Genomic DNA, 19,741 nt, shown 5'->3' with positions numbered 1-19,741 from the left:
TGGACAAAGTAAATGGATTTATCAGCTTTGTAACTTTGGACAAATTACTTAACCCTGTGCCCCAGTGCACTTAATCTGTAAAACGGGTGAAACAGTACCAATTTCCTAAGAGGGATGAGGATTAAATGAGAGGACTTCTAAAACCCTCCGAACCAAGCCTGACACAGAGTAAATACTCAATAAATGTTAGCTACTATTTTTGTTACCTATTTTGCAAGGTTATTCTAAGCATAGAAATACCCATAATTCACACAACTTAGTAAGCAGTAAGCACTCAACAAAGGTCATTTGGTTGAACACATATAAAATCCTGCTCACAGTGCCTAACACAAACTAAATCTGAATTCACAGGCACAGTATTGTACTGAATGTGCTATGATTATATGTTATTAAGAGTATAGGATCTTAACCATTAATAAAAACACTGCTCCTTTGCTTATAACATTTCACCATGAGACTACATCTCCCTAGTACGGTAACAATGAAGATACCCAACCCTTGCCCACTGCCAAAAGAGTAGCAGAGGTCAAATAAGTTTCAGAACTATTGTATTGACAAAATTACATTTCTTTTCTTCAGAACCCAGAGGCTTTAGTATGAATCTTGAATCTTCAAGTAGGAAATATACTGTCCCCAGATGAATTTAGCGAGGAAACTTTCTGTCGCTAAGCAGCTCTTGGGCAACAGCTCTGTGGAACACAGAATGGAAACTACCCTAAATTAATGGAAAAACAGAAACAGCATGTAAAGCTCTTGCAAACCATTGTGCTTAGAGCAGTGCCCGGTCCATCGTAGGGTTTTAACAGACTTTTGTTGTACAAAACGAAAAGGGGTCAAGGTACTGTAACAGTTCCCAGACATAGTTGATTGTGGAATCCGGAACCTTGTTTTTTGTTTGTTTGTTTGTTTGTTTGTTTTGTTTTGAGTACCACCTGTGGGACTAACTGTGCCAAGAAACACGCTTGGAAAAATGCTTCCCTGTGGAAACACAGTCCTATTAATGAACACGAACTAACCCAAAAGAATCGAGCTTAGCATTCTCACTAACATGGATTGTTACAGGAGAGATGTTCTACCTATCTGAAAGTCTGTATGTTCACCTCAACAGGTTATCTGTCATCCACTTGCTCACATGCAACAAGGCAGAGCCTAATAACAGTATTCACACATAGGCCTCCACTTATGTAACTCCCCTCAATTCTTTTTTTTTTTTTTTTCCCTAATATCTCCAAGGCAACACTAGTAAAGGAAAAGCTGGGAAACCAGCTTTTACTAGAAGCACTGACAAACTGCCACAGCTCTGCTCCTCTTCTCCCTTTTTCTCCAGGAACTACCTGCCACCGGTGTTGTTCCTCTCACACACAGTATATGACCATCCTCACTCTCTTGATTTAACCTTATTTAAGGTCTTTTAATCAATGCCATCATTCCTTCTTTCAGGGAAACTCTTTCCCCATCCCTCCCTCCTAATAGTAAATGTATCTCTTCCCCTCGTAGATTCTCATTTCTCTAACTTTGCATTTCCTGCCTCAAATTGCACTCATGTCCCAGAATCAAAGCCTCCTTCACTCCCGGACAACAATCTTCACATGAAGTGGGAGGATCACAACGTTTGATCCAAATAACAACAACAACGACAACAACAACAACAATAATAAGGCAACTATTTCAACAAAAGGTGAGAAGTTACAGATCTTTATACATAATTGTTTTAGAAATTAATAACGCACACGCAGAGAACTTAAGAGCCCATCCATATGAAAGTATAAACGAATCATCAAAGTTCTGCACCAAAGTGAAATTCGGGACTTTTAAGTGTTCCTTTAAGAGACGCGTAAAGGAAAGGGACTGCTGAAGTTTGAGGAGGGGGCGGTTCTGGCACAGCACTCGGGGGTTCCGTGGGGACGCGGGGACGCCGCCGGCGGGGAGGTGCCGGTCACGGCTCCAGGGGATCTCGCGCCAGATGCCTGTGCTGACCACACGATCAACTTCGCCCCGGGCCTTTCACCCCGGAGCCCCCACGGGGCGGCCCCGGGACCCCCCAGGGCCCTCTGCCTCTCGCCGGGATCCACAGGGCTGACGGGGTCCGGCCGGTACCTGATCATAAGGGGACTTCTCCAGCATCTGCGTGCACAGATCGGCGCAGAGCTGGAACTTCCTGCGCCTAAAATAGCTCCAGGCCAGGAGCAGCGGCTCCATCTCCGAGCCCATGGCGACCGAGCGCGGCCCGCGAAGGACCGGAGCCGGGCCTGGGAGGGCGGGGTCGAGGAGCCAGAGGCGTCCAGCTCTGCCCGGCAACGCGCGGAAGCAGGGGCCTAGCCTGAGAAGTGCCCGCATCGCGCCTGAGAACAGGAAAAAGAAAACCCACCACGAGTCGAACTCAGCTACGAGGCTTGTCAAACCTTGGCTGCAGAAAGTGTGTACTTTTAAAAGATACATATTTCATTAACCTTGAGAAGAAGGCACCATGGCTAAATTAAGAGGTAGTGACTTAGACACCTCCGACTGGGGTCCTCCACTCTCCCAAAGGAGGACCGGTTGCCTAGCAGCGAAACGCTCTGCTTACTCTGCCAGTCTGAGAAAAATCCCAGGTGTTGACCCTACAACGGGAGTCCTACTCTTCCTTGCACGCTTTCCTGCCCCTATTATTTATCCTTCCAATTCTAGAAACACAAACATGAGACCAGTTTCTTCAATACCATACTGCCCACCAGAACCCAAGGATTCTAAAAGCCCTCAACAAATCTCAGTGTTCGAATAGAAAGGGGTATTGGATACTGCTTAGTCCTATCGAGGCATTTTACAGATGAAAAACTGAGATCGGCTCAGAGAAGAGAAATTATTCACCCCAAATCGCATGAAGTTAGGGAGCGGGACTGTAATCTGGGCTACAGATTAGGCTGTTACAGACAGGCTGTTAATACCGCTATTATACAATGCGTAAGGATTCCGGATTACACACTGGTGACTTTTTTACAAACAAAATGACATAACACAAAATTTTAAAAAGGAGCTTTTTGAAATGCCATCTCCAACCAATTGCTGTTTGTCAAATGCTTACTTGTGCGGAATGATTTCTTTAGGCACAATTCTGACTTCTCTCTAGAGATTTACACAGATATGAAAAAAGAAGTGTGACTGGGCTAAATCTAGGTAGACTTCGTTAGGAAGGGTATCTTTTTTCCTTGCCTCTTTCCTACCACAGTGGGAGAGGCAAGAGAGGAAAAATAATACTGAAGAAATTTCTGGTCAGGTCTAAATCTCCTTTTACAGATAAGAAACAACAACTCTTAGCAAAAATAAATCACTCACAGTTTTCTCAAACCACTAGGGTACCATAATGTAGACATTATATTTAATCCCGATATTTATATATTTCATAAATATCAAAATGAAACTACCTTTCTAACCTGACTAATGGGTTGGGAGTAGTTTTCTTCTCCTTACTAAGCAGTATTTCTTGTATTTCTTGAATTTTTGCTTTTTAGAAGCGAATAGTAATCAGGGTTTTTTCTTTTTTAAAAAATGTTTATTTATTTATTTTGAGAAGGAGAGAGAGAGAGCATGAGTGAGGAAGGGACAGAGAGAGACAGGGAGAGAGAGAATTCCAAGCAAGCTTTGTACTGTCAGAGCAGAGCCCTATGCAGGGCTCAATCCCACTAACCATGAGATCATGACCAGAGCCAAAATCAAGAGTCAGATGCTCAACCAACTGAGCCACCCAGGTGCCCCTATCCAGGTTTTGATTATTACAGTTATGTTTATTGTAATTAGTCCATTTTTGTTTCCCTCAAAGTGCTTCTAGAAATGTATTCTGTCCTAAGACAATAGCCTGTTGTTTCTGAGAGTCAGGTTGTAGGACTACACATGCTGGCAATTGCAATTGGGCTCAATATTTCAAAAGACTTTTTGTTTTCTGATACAATGTTGCTATGTAAGTGAGTCTCAACTCCAGCTCCATATTAGACAGAGTTTTAAATAAAATTTTTATTTTAGAACAGATTTAGATTTATGAAAAAGTTGTAAAGAGAGTACAGAGAGTTCTTATATACTCCTCACCCACTTTCTCCTATTGTTAACATTTTATGTTAGTACAGTACATGTGTCACAATGAAGGAACCAATATTGACACGTTGCTATTAACTCCACGGTATATATGGATTTCAATAATTTTCCCCTGATATCCTTTTTCCATTCCAGGATCCCACTTTGGATACCTTATTACACTGAATTAGTAATGTAAGGGTTAAATTGTAGTGTTAGGGCTAACCTGTAGCCTTGAGAAATAACAGCTTTGTTTTAACACTGTAGGTTAAGAGATACCAGCCTTATCCTATCAATCAAGGGAACAAAAGTTCAAGGAAAATCAACTGGATTAGTGTTTGATTGGATTGGGGCAAGGGCACGTCAGAACTGTTTCCACCCCCATCTGGAAACTATTTCTTTGTTCTGTTCCCAAGTGACGATAAGACGATGTGGTGGGCTATAAGAACTCTGTACCCCGGCTGTTCGGGCCGCACTCTGGTCAAGAGTGTCAGTCCTGATCGGACTGCCTTGCCTCTCATTGCAATAAACTTTGTTGTGACTGTCACTGGTGCCCATAGCATTCTGTTTCAGGAGTCGTGTGGGTGCAACAGTATGTCTCCTTTCTCTGATCTGTGGCAGTTTCTCAGGCTTTCCTTGTTTATGATGACCTTGACAGTTTTGAAGAGTACTAGTCAAGTATTTTGTAGAATATCTCGAAAACTTTTAAAAATACAGATACTCAAATTCCATCCTTCAAGATTCTGATTTAAATAGCTTGATGTAGAGCTAAAACGTCAGTTTTTTTGTTTTTCTTTTTAAGTTTCCTAGTTAATTCTACTAGGCAGCCAGGGTTGAACAACTATCATGTTGAGTTCCACATGGTCTTGCATATATTGAGATTATTGCCAACTTCCTAGACAAGAACAAGATTTTTATAAGTGGTAAAAATAAAGAGACATAAATATATAACTATGGAACAAAAAAAAGGCATTAAAAATATTTTAGGACCATAATAATTCATATTAGCTTCTTTCAGAAGGCTGTTAATTTTTTTTTTTCCTTTTAGAAAAGTCAAATGGAGGGGCGCCTGGGTGGCTCAGTCAGTTAAAGTGTCCGACTACGACTCAGGTCATGATGTCTCAGTTTGTGAGTTTGAGCCCCACGTCAGACTCTGTGTAGACAGCTCAGAGCCTAGAGCCTGCTTTGGATTCTGTGTCTCCCTCTCTCTCTGCCCCTCCCTGCTTGCATGCGCGCTCTCTCTTTCTCTCTCTCTCTCTCTCAAAAACAAATAAACATTAAAAAATTTAAGAAAAGAAAAGTCAAACGGCTGTGGAAAATTGTAGAATACTTAACAAATTGCAGGATATGAAGCACGTCTAAATGTAGCATAAACTGAGCCTTTAAAAGATTATACGGGGCGCCTGGGTGGCTCAGTCGGTTGAACGTCTGACTTCGGCTCAGGTCATGATCTCACAGTCCGTGAGTTCGAGCCCCGCATCGGGCTCTGTGCTGACAGCTCAGAGCCTGGAGCCTGTTTCAGATTCTGTGTCTCCCTCTCTCTCTGACCCTCCCCTGTTCATGCTCTCTCTCTGTCTCAAAAATAAATAAATGTTAAAAAAAAAAAAAGATTATAAATTGTGTAAATTTTTAATTGTGTAAATATGTTAATTGATTATGTGAATGTGCAGATAGACTTTATTACATTTTTTATAATTTCTAATCCATAATGCAGAAACCGTTTTTTAATGTTTACTTATTTATTTTTGAGAGAGAAAGACAGAACGCGTGCACAAGTGGGGGAAGGGCAGAGAGAGAGAGGGAGACACAGAATCCGAAGTAGCTCTGGGCTCTGAGCTTTGAGCACAGAGCCCGACTCAGGGCTCAAACCCACAAACCTGTGAGATCATGACCTGAGCTGAAGTCAGACACTTAACTGACTAAAGCCATCCAGGCACTCCAGAAACCACTTTTTTAAATGGCATGCTAGTAACAGGAAGAATATTAAATGTAACAGCTCCTAGCGAAAAGGGTAGATAGGACTTACTAGGGTCATTTTCAAACTGAGGAAAATGAAGCACAGAGAAACAACTTAATCCCTTTGAAAGAAAGGGTCAGTTTCCCAATCAGAGCTAGATCTCAGTTCCTGGATCCTTATCTTTTGCTCTCCAGCAACTACATATCCTTTTAGGTTAATTCTATTTAAAGTCAAATACTATAGATATGTAACTTTAATTGTCAAAAGTTAACTTTTCTTAAATGTTACATTGGTATTATTCAGGTCATTTAACGTTAACCCAAAAGAAAAGCAGTTAAACTGGGATCTTCTCTTAGTCAACAAGTATTTGTGTAGGCCCTGTGCTTGGTGATAAGAACAGCAGAGAGGAACAAGAGAGGTCTCCCGCCACAAAGACACTTAGAATAAAGAGTAGTTAGGGGAAAGAGCACTGAATTTGAGGTCAGACTTACTGGCTGTGTTTTCTCAGGCAAATTAGGAATCAATATAGGATGGTAGTTAAGAAGTCGGCTCTGGTGCTACATTTCCTATATTTGAACCTCTGACTCTCCCATGCACTAAATGTGGGGATCGTGGGCAAGTGGCTTAATAGTCCCATGCCTCAGATATGTGCTTCATCCATAATGTAAATGTTCTTTAAGAATTTTTTATTCTGCCTTAAAGGACTAGAAAAACACACATGATGGATGAAACTCATAAGAAATGTTAACTATAGATAGTAAGTATGTCATAGACCTATAGGACATGCTAAATATAGAATAGAATAGACATTTATGTGTTAAACACATTAAGAGAATGAAAAAAATGAGTGTTACTTGTAGACAGAAAGAGATGGAAAGCAAAATAAGCCTTAAATACTCATAAAGCATGGATCAGCTTTATCTACCTCAAATTGGCCACCCATTGGTATCATCCATTCTAGCCCACTTGCCCTCTGCTTAAAATACATACCGTTGCTCATAAGGTTATCACAGAGCTATAACTGTAGCTGTGTATATTTGCCTCTTCTTCTCTCCAATAGAGCAAACATCTGGCACCACAGATCTTCCATCTCTAAACTTTCTTGCCTGCCCTTGACTCTGCTCCTTGTAACAACACCATCTGTGATAAAGAAAGGTGATGTAAAGAGAGTCAGGACACAGGAACTTTGAGCAAACCACAGGCCATGCGGTCCTTTCACCTATTTGCACTAAATATCTTTACCTATTCAATCTCACTGTAGATTTTAAGTTGAGTTAACAAACTAGCCATTTTGGTCTATGAGCCTTTCAATTTCAGGACTTCCAGGATAAGCCCACTAGTTAGTGTACTTAGAAGCCACCATAGCATTTCCCCACTACATATCAAATGGGAATGAGGATGATGACTACGAGAACAATGATGATGACGGAATGACTATTTTATGGGATGGTTGTAGAGATCAAGCCAATTTCATTTAGGCAAGGCATAATTACATTGTCTATTCAAAAAACACAGAAACACATTGGGATGGAAACCAACAATGTATGCAACCAGGGATTGCCTCAATTTTCAGTCAGACACATTTATTACATCCTAGAGAAAGAGTATTTTGAGACAATACCAAAGAAACTGGAAGTCGTTCTTTTTTACCCATTCTTGAGAAAGTGCTTAATAAATATCTATTGATATTTTAGCGAAAAATTCTTTTGAATACATAGTATGAGATGCCAGGAATACAGAGTGAATAATGGAGGTGAACAAACAAGTGCAATAGAAGGAGGTGGGAGCCATGATAAACCCAGGAAGGGACAAGGGTACGAGTGAAGGCACGGGGCTGGGTGATTTTACATCTTCTCCACGGTTGGTAAAGAGCTTTGTGGTCAGCAGCTCAGGGAAAGCTTCACAACATGAAATCATGTGATCAGGAAAGAAGATGTGGAAGGAAAGAAGCAAAGGTGGGCTCAAGCCAGATCATCAAGAGTATGGAACATCACAGAGTGGAATTTGCACATCCAATGAAAAACCACCAGGGAAATTTTACCAGAGAATAAGAACAACTTGGCTGATTTAGAGTGAAGGTAGGAAGATCACTTAGGATACTCCTGTCATAGTTAAGGTACGACATGCTGGAAGTAATGGGCGTGGACGCAAGAGGCAAACAAATGTCGAAGAAATAAAATCAGTAGAACTTGGACACTGATTGGATATGTGGAGGGCATTTGGCTAAGGAAAGAGAGAAAACTAGTCTAGTTCTCAGGTTTCCAAGTGGTGAGTGTACGGATAGGGGGGCCAGTCACCAAGATCAGAATGAAGGAGAAGGAATGGAGTGAGAAAAAATGAGAGTAGTTCAGTCTGGGGCATAATGATTTTATTGCCTCTGGGACAGCAGGATGGAGATGTTCTGTTGGTTACTGGAAACAGATGCACAGAAGAAGCAATGAAAACAGTTCAGTGATGGAGATAAAATTTGAGACTCACATAATTATGTATCTGTTCATCAAAGGCAATGGAGAGAATAAGATTACCCCCATGGAGAGTTTGTGGAATGAGAAAAGAAAAGAACCAAAGACAGAACCATGCAGATTACTAACATTAAGAGACAGGTAATGAAAAGAGGAGAGATAAAACATACCAAGAAGGAATGCTCAGACATGTAAGAAACCAGATCTAAGAAGACCAGATGAGTGTGGGATCGTGAAGCCAAACTATAGAGAAAATTTCAAAAAAGAAGCAGTTCAACCATGTTAAATTCTGAAAAGATACGATGAAAACTAAAATAAAAAATAAAAATAAATAAAAATAAAAATACCAGGTTTGGCCATAAGTCACCCATCTACAATATTTGTCTCCATTTGACTACAGTGGAGTCAAGAGAGAACAGGCAAAGAAATCTGTGTGTAATTAGCTGAGGTGAGAATCAGACCTAAGAAATAGACACACGAATAGAAGTTATTCTTTCAAGGAACAGTCACTCAAGCAAATGATTTAAAAATATTTGCAAAGCCACGTGCATGTGTTTGAATTAACAGAAGTTTTATACTTTGTGGTGGTTCACCATATAATAGATGCTGTGTTCAATTTTTTAAAGCTATAGGGCTCTGGGGTGCCTGGGTGGCTCAGTCGGTTAAGTGTCCAACTTCAGCTCAGGTCACGATCTCATGGTTTGTGAGTTAGAGCCACACATCAGGCTTTCTGCTTTCAGCCAGAGCCCACTTCAGATGCTCTGTCCCCCTTCTCTCTCTCTGTCCCTCCCCTGCTCTCTCATTCTCTCTCTCAAAAATAAACTTTAAAAAAAAAAAAAAAAGCTATAGGGTTCTACTACTGACAATTGCATAAACCACTGATTCTGGGGTAGAAACTTTTCTCTAAAATGGATGTGATCTGAGGTAACATGTTTTTAGTCTTTTTGCTCAGGAAGAAGTGGTACTTTTATACTCCAGGACTCTACTGAAAAAGTGAACTCATTATTAGTACTAGTATGGGACTTATTCTACTATTTAAGCTTTTTTTTTTTTAAAGCCATTGAATGAATAATTCCCAGCAATATACAAGCAAATGCCATTCAATATTAAAGTAGGAGTCACTAACAGATTTATCTATTTACCAGTATAACAATGGCTACCATTTATTGAGCTCTTATTCTGGGTGGATTGGGCACAGTATTAGGTTCTACACATGCTCTTAAGTCTCCTCACTAACTCTGCAAGCTTGGTACTATTATTGTCCCCATTCTACAGAAGAAGAACTAAGACTTGAACTTAGTTGTTTGCTCAGTTATCCAGTGAGTCTGTGCACAACGAGGATTTAAATTTATGTGGAGTCAAGATCCTACACCCTTTACCAGATGAGCAACTTGTATTTTTTCAAAAGTACAAGATGCTCTAGTCACACTGAATTTCTCCCTATTCCCTCTATACTTGATGTACTTGAAGCATTCTGTGCCTTTGCACATAGCTGCAGTGTCTTATCTCCATCCCCCATGCCTTTTGTCTGGTTGGCATAGATCCAAGCCAACTTTCAACCCTATTTTGAACTCTACTGATTCTCCAAAGACCTATCTGCAAGATGCTCTCAGTACCCCTCTTATAAAACTTCTTATGCTACACTATAATATCTTTCTCCTTGTAGACTTTAATGTTATTCATCCCTTTCCCAGAAGCCTAGCATACGGTGCACACATGGCATAGACATTTCATAGATTCTTGGTGAATGAATGGCCAAATGAAGTTCAATAACTACTATACCAAATTCAAAATTGATGGTTACATTTTGAAATAAATAACTTAATCTTTGAATATGCATTGTGGCATCTATCTAAAGGCTTAGGGAACCAATTTAACCATGCCAAAACTTAGTGTCAAATAACTTGTTTTCATTAAAATACCAAAGCCTTTGGAGATCAGTCTATATTAATAGAGTCTACCTAAAGCAATTTGAAATTTCTTTTCAAAAAGAATTAAAAAGGGATAATCCTTAAAGGGAATAAAAGTCTGATTTTATAAAGACTGATTCTTGGTTTTTATTTTCTAAAATGATCCATTTAAAGATCTTATACATTTTTAAAGATAGCTTAAATATTATACAAGTTATCAGAAAGTTCACTTGCTTTAAGCTAGTGGATATTTTTTCTAATACTTTTCTATAATTCCAATATTACTAGGTAAATGTTTCTTAAGATCTCAAATAAGCCTTTTTTTTTTTTTTTAGATAATTTCTTGGACACTTCACGTATCTTCTTGATACAATCAATCCTCTTGATAATTAGTTATTCACCAAGCATTTATTGAATGCCTACCGGTGCCAGGCACTTTCTAAGCTATGGGTACAGTGATTATTAGAGCAAAGACTCTCTCCTCTCATGGATGGGGAGAAGAGATTACGACTATTGGTAAACTAGTAATATACCTACCTTAAACCACAACCAACGTCATACTCAACAATATAACCTTAGAAGCATTCCCAGTAAAATCTGGAATAAGCGATGCTAGCACTACTGCTATTTAATACTGTTCAGAAAATTATAGCAATGCAATAAACAGAGTAAGAAGTTTGGCTATCAGAAAGGAAGAGCCAAGATATTATTGTTTGTCAGTTGTAGATAATTGTCTTTCTAGGAAACTTTGTTATTTAGAAAGTTCTTTTTTTTTTTAATGTTTATTTCATATTCCATAACTTCTTGGACCCTCTGATTCAATGATTTGAAATGCTACCTTCATTATATGCTAAATTCGAGTATAGAATAAATATTGTTTCTGGGTTGTGTGTTCAGGGTCATTGACATGAAGGTCAATATTTTTGAAAGTATAACACTGTTTTAATTTCTGTAGCTCTATTTACAAATCTTTACATTTTTTTCAAGTCCTCGAATTTATGTGAGGCTTTATTCATAGATAAACTATTTTCAGTTATGAAGTTAGTCACAATCCAATATTACTGGCATTTTAAGTACGTGAATAATGATTTTTCCTAATCTACTGGGAAATAGTCTCTTAATACTCTGCTCCTACTATAGTAAACTCCAAATCAAAAAAGCTCTATAAAACTAGTGACTTCCTTGAAAATAAAGAAAATGCTTCTCAATTTCTGCACATGAGCTATACTACATTAACCCCAAATTACTGACCATCTACCAAAATCTATTTTCTTCTTGTGGCTCTTGAATGAAGCTATTACCTGTTATTTTGGCAAAGGTCTTAAGAAAGTGAAAATACAATTATTAAATATTCCCTTTTATTCTAAATTTGCTTGTTTCAGTCTGAATTTCACACGCAATTACACATCTGCTCAGGTGAGCCATCTAGGTGTTCTTAGAAATATTTATCAAGTCCCTTTGATTCGTATCACATACGACAGCCTAAACGATTTTAAACCAAGCACATAAAGAGAGGCTGATTACATTCAATTGCTTTTTCCATCAAGCTTCTTGTACTCTGAAAATCAGATTCTAAAGTCTGAGAATGAATTAATTTTCAACAATTGAAGTAGGCTTAGAACTCTGTTGGTATAAATTCTATTTATGTGACAGACAACCACTTCTGCCTCCATCTTGTCCTCATGCAGTTGAACATGATATGAAAGAGCACCTTCTTTCCAGTCATTGGTAAGGGGTCATACAGATTCTTTAAAAATCACTTAAAAAGGAAAATAAACCCAGGAGCTCCTGGATGGCTCAGTTGATTAAGCTTCCAACTGAAGCTCAGGTCGTGATCTTGTGGTTCGTGAGTTGGAGCCCCACATCGGGCTCACTGCTGTCAGCATAGAGCCTGCTTCCGTTCCACTGTCCCCCACTCTCTCTCTGCCCCTTCCCTGCTTGTTCTCTCTCTCTCTCTCTGAAAACAAATAAATAAACTTTAAAAAAAAAGGAAAAAGAGACCTAGATTCTTTTCACTAAAAAAAAAAAATGACAAAGATCAAAGCAAAATCTACCTATCCTATGACATTTATACATAGAGAATCCTAGTATAAATATTTAAAATATAAAATATAAACACAGTAAATTGGTGCAGCCACTATGGAAAACAGTATGGAGTTTCCTCAAAAAATTAAAAATAGAAATACCATGTAATCCAGTAATTCCACTACTGGATATTTACCTAAAGAAAATAAAAACACTGATATGAAAAGATATGTACACCCCTATGTTTACTGCAGCATTATTTATATTAGCCAAAATATGGAATCACCCTAAGTGTCCATCTATAGATGAGTGGATAAAGAAAATGTGGCGAATATATATATAGATGTATATAATGGAATATCACTCAGCCGTAAAAAAAGAATATCTTGCCATTTACAATAGGATAGACTTAGAAAGTATTATACCAAATGAAATAACTCAGAGAAAGACAAATACCTTATGATTTCACTTATATGTGGAATCTAAAAAAACAAAACGAGCAAATAAATAAACAAAAGCTCTAAACAAATAGACTCTAAATACGGAGAACAAACTGATGGTTGCCAGAGGGGAGGGAGTAGGGGAATGTGTAAAATTGGTGAAGGGGAGTGGGAGATACAGGCTTCTAGTTAATGAATGAATAAGTCAGAGGGATGAAAAGTACAGCATAGGAAATAAAGTCAACGATATTGTAATAGTGTTGTATGGGGACAGATGGTAACTAATCTTGTAAGCATAGCATAACATAAAGAGATGTCAAATCACTATGTTGTACAGTTGAAACCAGTGCGACATTGTCTGTCAACTATACTTCAATAAACTTCACATCTTAAAAATACAAAATAGGGGCGCCTGGGTGGCGCAGTCGGTTAAGCGTCCGACTTCAGCCAGGTCACGATCTCGCGGTCCGTGAGTTCGAGCCCCGCGTCGGGCTCTGGGCTGATGGCTCAGAGCCTGGAGCCTGTTTCCGATTCTGTGTCTCCCTCTCTCTCTGCCCCTCCCCCGTTCATGCTCTGTCTCTCTCTGTCCCAAAAATAAAAAAAAAAAAAAAAAAAAAAAAAAAACGAAAAAAAAAATACAAAATAGAAGAACAGATTTAAAAAAAATTTTTTTTAACGTTTATTTATTTTTGAGAGCCAGAGAAACAGAGTGCAAGCTGGGGAGGAGCAGAGAGGGGGACACAGAATCCAAAGCAGGCTTCAGGCTTTGAGCTGTCAGCATGGAGCCCGATGTGGGACTTGAACCCACAAACTGTGAGATCATGACCCAAGCCGAAGTCAGACACTTAACCGACTGAGCCACCCAGGCACCCCAAAAGAACAGATTTTTTTTAAATGCAGTATACACTGTATTATTACATCTCTGCTTTCTACTCTGACCAGCCACAAGGACATTATATACATATATGAAAGGAGGGCAAAGAGTGAGAAAGTGTCTTTGATGTGGCTAGAACGCTGCTCATTTTTAAAAAATTAAGTTCTGGAATGTTCTAACACCACCATCCAAACTCCCCATCAAGACCTAAAAGTCCTACAGCTCCTGGCTATTTCTCTGACCATATCTCATCCCCTTATCGACTTGCTTACTCCACTCATGTGACACTGGCCCCCTTGCTGGTCTTTGACTGGGCTTAGCGGGGCAATGTTGCACTTAGTCTTTGTAGACAGCCACATTCTTCCCCCAGATAACCTCTCAGTCACTTAATGAAGGGGTCCTTCACTCTGTCAATTCATGAAGGTCCCCACTGATGTGTCACTTCATTAAAGAGGTCCTCCCTACAAACCAGCCCCATCTCATTTCCCTGCCACTTTTTTCTCCATAGTACCTGACACCCCTTGGCATATTTCATAAGTATGCACATATACATTATCATCTATGTCTCTGCCCTCTCTTCTGCAGAATGCAAGCACCAAGAGTTGATACTTTGCTCTATCCTCAGTGCCTAAGGTAATGCTTGGCATATAATATGTCCTCAAAAAATATTTGCTGAATAAATTGCTTTCTTTCCAATAATGTTAGGCTAAATAATACAAGTTGTGGGTCACTATTTAGGTTTAAAGATCCAATTATTAATTAGCATGTTGATAAACATTAGCACTTGACAGTATGAATTATTTAATTGAACATAATATCTATGCCTTCTCATAAAACCACACAGAAAATTGTGAAATCAAGAACCTCTGCAACTCTATCTCATTCTATTCATAATCTCTGGCCTTAGCCCTCTCTTTGCTGTTAGGGTCAATAGCAGAGTAGTCCCCTCACGGTATTCATTACTAGACAAATTTAGCAGAGAAATGAAGAGTCATCTACCCAGCAGACTGCCTACCCTCACTTACATCCTGACTGCCCATCCCTGAACCCCCACTGGCCCTTTTTTTTAAAAACAATTTTTTTTAATGGTTATTTATTTTTGAGAGTGTGAACAGGGGAGTGGGAGAGAGAGAGGGAGACACAGAATCTGGAGCAGGCTCCAGCCCCTGAGCTGTCAGCCCAGAGCCTTGATGCAGGGCTGGAACTCACCAACTGCGAGATCATGACCTGAGCCGAAGTCAGATACTTAATCAACAGAGCCACCCAGGAGCCCCTATAGGAAGTTTGAACCCCTACTGACCCTTGAGAAGAGGAGGATGGCTAGAGGTGCATGGAGGAACATATTTTGTCTTCTTGTGAAAGTATCATATTTATGCTTACTGGCATTCCCCTTGCTTCCCTCAATATCCTAAAAAATTATCCACTTCACTCCGGAAGTTCTAAAGTTCTAAGCATTTGTAGGGTGGTGAATTACATTACACGACTCCTTTTCCTTCGGGATATTATGACAGATTATATTATTATCCCCACTTATTCACTCCTCCGTTGCAAGAAGATTTAACATCCTCACTCATTGTTGCCATGTGATTCAACACTGAGTTGGCCCCCATTGACATTGGACCTGGCCATGTGACTTGCTGTGACCAATGGGTCATGGGCAGAAAAAGTATACTACATGCTCTAAAACTTTAAGAGCCTTTCCGTGGTTGGCTTTGCTCTTTTCCCTCTGCTCCTTCAGCCTGAGACCCAGAATGAGAAGAGATGTAAAGCAAAGTATAGCCAGGCCACGTCACTGTAGCTGACCCACAACTACCCTGACCCACAATGTGAACAGGAAAGAAATGCTGGTTATTGTAAACTACTGAGATGCTTGGATCATTTGTTATTGCAGCAAAGCTAATATCTTCATACTCTTCTTTTTTCTCCCATGATTAGAATTCAAATATCTATTTCTACAAAATTAACAAGATGTGAAGAAGTCCCACATGAAGAACACTACTAATTTTACTGAAGGGCATATGAAAAGAAAAATAAACAAATAAAAAAAAAATACCATGTTCCTAGATAGGTAGATTACACAGTGAAAAGTTTCAGTTCTCTTCAAATTAACCTATAAATTCAGGGTGTTTTCAACAACTAGAATAGTTGAATCTGACATTCATCAGGAAGAACAGTCCCCCCCAAAAAATTTTTGAGAAATGATACTAATGACCATCTTGCCCTACAAGATATTAAAAAATGTACACGGATGCTATAGTAATCAAAATAAGATGGTACTAGAACAGGTTCACAAGTAGATGGATGGAATAGAATAGAAAAGCCAGAAATGGCTACATATATGTGATGATTTAACAGATGATAAACATGGTAGTTCCTCCCAACACTACCCAACCTGTTCTTTCTGAAATCATTCCGATCTCAGAAAATGGTACATCCATCTTTCCAGTTGCCTAGACCAAAAGCCTTACATATATGCTTATCTTCTCTTTCTTAAACACACACATCCAAATTCATTAGCCAAGCCTGTTAGTTCTACCTCAAAAATAGATCTAGAATCTACCTCTACTAAACCACTTTGCCCCAACTATCCTTATCTCTTGTATCAATTACTGCTTTAGGCTCTTGGGACATTTGACACTACTCAACACAGCAGCCAAAGTGACTCTTTCAAAATACCCTAAATCAGATCATGTCACTTCTTTCCTTAAAACCCCTCCAGTGTTGGCCATCTCACCTGGATTTGAAAGCCAAAGTTCTTAATGCTAACTCATAAGTCCCTAAACGATCTGCCCCCTCTTCCACCCCATTAGATAAGATCTGATCTTATCGAATGCCGCCTTACATTAGCTTATTATACTGGAGTCACTCGAGCTTCTATGCTAATCCTTAAGTGGATCAAACATGGTGCCATAACAGGTTATTTGCACTTACTCTTTTCTCTACCAAGAATGCTCTTTTCCTAGATATCCACGTGAATTGCTTCATCCCCTCCTTCATGTTCTACATCTAATGCTATCTTATTAGAGTGATCATCCCTGACCACCAAAATTAGTCACATAACTTTCCCAGTGCAAAATGAAAATGCAAGGTTTTTCATTTTCGGAATTTCAAGACAACAGAGCATTATAATATTGAACATTTGGAAAGATTCAAAGCTAACATGTATTTTTCTATCACTTATCAACTTGTACATTAAGCCACTAATTTTATTAGGAAGGAAGACAACTAATTTTTATTTACATAAAATATAAAACAACATAAATCTAGTTTTGTTTCTGTTACATACAGTAAGACACTCTCTATGATCATGTGTCAATCTCTTATAATTTGTCTACACAGTATTTCACAGGATATGAAGGAATGATCATAAGAAAAATTAATGGTGCTCAAAAATTGTATCAGATGATGTCAATGATTTAACAGTACACTTACTAAGTTTTTCTTAAAGGTATATTATGTTCAAAGGCTATAAACCCCTCAATTTATGATTATTGAGTTGAGAACCATCCTGTTTTCTTCCAAGTACAGAATGTTTTATTTCTGTCACTTTTCCTGAAATCAGTACTTAACCCATCTCATTTTTTGTTTGTTATTATTTTTCCAGAAGGCCCATCTCATGATAATGTGTAACTAACTTGGACTCGCATTGTATGGCACAGGTTTTCATGTAGATGTATTACCAGTGTGTGTGTGACATTGTTTGAAACAACCTTTACTCTTCACGTCTGAGAACAACCACCACAACAACATAATAATAAGCATTTTCTAAAACCTTTTTGAGATGCTGGCCTTCTTTTTGGTCTTCCAGTTCAAGTTCACTTATTGTCTAACAAACAAATCAATCAATGCCATTGAATTATTTCAATTAAATCCCTTTTTTTTTATTTAATTCCTGTTTTGAGAAGGATTATTAATTAGCCAAATGATTCCTTTTCTGGGGAATGTTCCACAACTCTTTGGTGAAATGAGCATATTACATATGTGCCTTCTTAATTGACTACTTAACTACTTAACTTACTTAACTACTTAACTACTTCTGCAGCAAAGTTAGAATGTTAACACTGCTTTTCTTACATATAAAGTTTATCATCTAATTTCAAAATGTTAACAGCTTTCCCCATTCTGTCTAGTCTAGTCATCCACTCCAGTCTCTGCTTATGTCTCTACTTTTCAGCTAAAGTTCTAAGTTATTGTTCAAATTTGTTTTGAAGTTTTAATTTTAAATTTTTTCCCCAGTCCTGATCAAAAGAAAGGAAGAAATAACTCAAATAACTCACTGAGTAATGACTTAAATGGGCCTATTTCTCTTGTGGTCTTCCAAGAGTCCTGTCACTATGTCAACCCCATTAGAATGTGGATCAACATAAATTATAAGATATTCATAAAGTTCGCTCTCCATAATTAGATTTTTACTCACAGGACTGGGTATTATCTGATACTTAAAAATTAATAGGAAAGGATAAAAAAAAATCAACAACAAAGTTAATCTTCAGGAAAGGATGTGTTTTAAGATGTGCCAGTGTTCAGTAGAGCTGTTACAAGCCTGTGGAGGAACTCTGTCTCTTCCTCCCCATGAATACTAATAAAAGAATCTGAACAAGTTGGAGAAGATAAAGTATATTCAGTCGCTAAGCCAGAAGGTCAACAAAGTAGGAAAGGCACAATTTTGAGGATGAGTTAACATGTCCCATTTGTTAACAGTATTTTTGAAGACCCTCGTGTACTCATGCTCTCATACATTTTGTAGAAATTGCTTGGAAAACATTCTTCAGACATCCGGGAGCTTTTTATATGGAGACCTTTACGAATTCCACTCAAGTGCCCCAATTGCAGAAGTATTATTGAAATTCCTCTAACTGGTATTGAATCTTTACCTGTTAATTTTGCATTAAGGGCTATTATGGAAAAGTACCAGCAAGAAGTCCGTCCAGATATCGTTACCTGTCCCGAACTTTACAGACAATATTAAGTGTTTACTGTCTCCTAGATAAAAAATTAGTTCGTGGTCATTGCCTTACCGTAGGTTAACGTCATGGTCATCCCATAGATGATCTTCAAGGTGCCTATCTGAAAGAAAAGGATACACCCCAAAAACTGCTTGAACAGTTAACTGACACACACTGGACAGATCTTACTCATCTTATCCAAAAACTGGAAGAACAGAAATCTCATTCAGAGAAGATGGTCCAAAGTGATAAGGAAGTTGTTCTCCAGTATTTTAAGGAGTTAGTGATACATTAGAACAGAAAAAAATTTTTTTCTTAGCTGCTCTTGGTAAAGTTAGCAATCTGATTAATCAAGAATACACTCCACAAATTGAAAGAATGAAAGAAATATGAGAGCAGCAGCTTGAATTGATGACACTGACAACATCTTTACAGGAAGAGTCTCCACTGAAATTTCTTGGAAAAGTTGATGATATCTGCCAACACGTACAGATTTTGAAACAAAGACCACTTCCTGATGTTCACCCTGTTGAAATTTATCCTCGAGTGAGCCAAATATTGAAAGAAGATTGGAGCAGAACAGAAATTGGACAAATTAAGAAACTTCTCAATCCTGAAATGAAAATTTCTTCAAAGAGGATTCCATGTTCCTGGCCTGATAAGGATGAAAAATAAGTCGAAGTTTTTAAGATTTTAAACATCGTTGTAGTTACATTAATTTCAGTGATACTGATGTTGATCCTCTTTTTTAACCAACACATAATAACCTGAAGTCTATCTTTTTACCAAAGTTTATCTAACAATTTGCATGATTTAAAGAATATGCTATGTCACACTTTATATTTGCTGAAGGAATTCATGTGGAAAATAGTTTCTCGTTGAAAATTCAAACCTGAATTGTTTAAATAGGCTTATTCTGTACAGCAGAGACTAACAACCATTGCTAAAGGGAGAAATCGGGTAGCATGGATAAATAGCAAACTAAACTATCAGAGTTGCAACAAATACAAATACACAGAAATGTTAAACCATCCATACTTCTCTTAGATGAAAATGTGTCAGAGCTAGAAATGATACAGAATG

At 38.4% G+C, this 19,741-nt stretch overlaps 1 protein-coding gene and 1 pseudogene across 4 annotated transcripts in view; one reads left to right on the top strand and one right to left on the bottom strand.

Annotated features, from left to right (window-relative positions):
* The window catches only part of TTC8 (tetratricopeptide repeat domain 8), a 59,862-nt gene extending 57,576 nt beyond the window's left edge, over positions 1–2,286 (bottom strand). For 2 of the 4 annotated variants that reach the window (XM_042990315.1, XM_042990316.1), the window contains exon 1: positions 2,098–2,286. In XM_042990315.1, the coding sequence (XP_042846249.1) occupies positions 2,098–2,211 (114 nt within the window). In that variant the 5' untranslated portion in view covers positions 2,212–2,286. The remainder of the gene's footprint in view (positions 1–2,097) is intronic. The other 2 variants (XM_007094979.3, XM_007094980.3) reach the window with 2 other exon arrangements.
* LOC102953481 lies at positions 2,210–19,540 on the top strand (annotated as a pseudogene).
* The last annotated feature ends 201 nt before the right edge of the window (positions 19,541–19,741 follow it).

Source organism: Panthera tigris, chromosome B3, assembly GCF_018350195.1.
Source record: "Panthera tigris isolate Pti1 chromosome B3, P.tigris_Pti1_mat1.1, whole genome shotgun sequence".
Taxonomy (NCBI): Eukaryota; Metazoa; Chordata; class Mammalia; order Carnivora; family Felidae; genus Panthera; species Panthera tigris.
The sequence above is the reverse complement of the archived record's forward strand: the minus strand, read 5'-3'. Positions and strand labels throughout refer to the sequence as shown.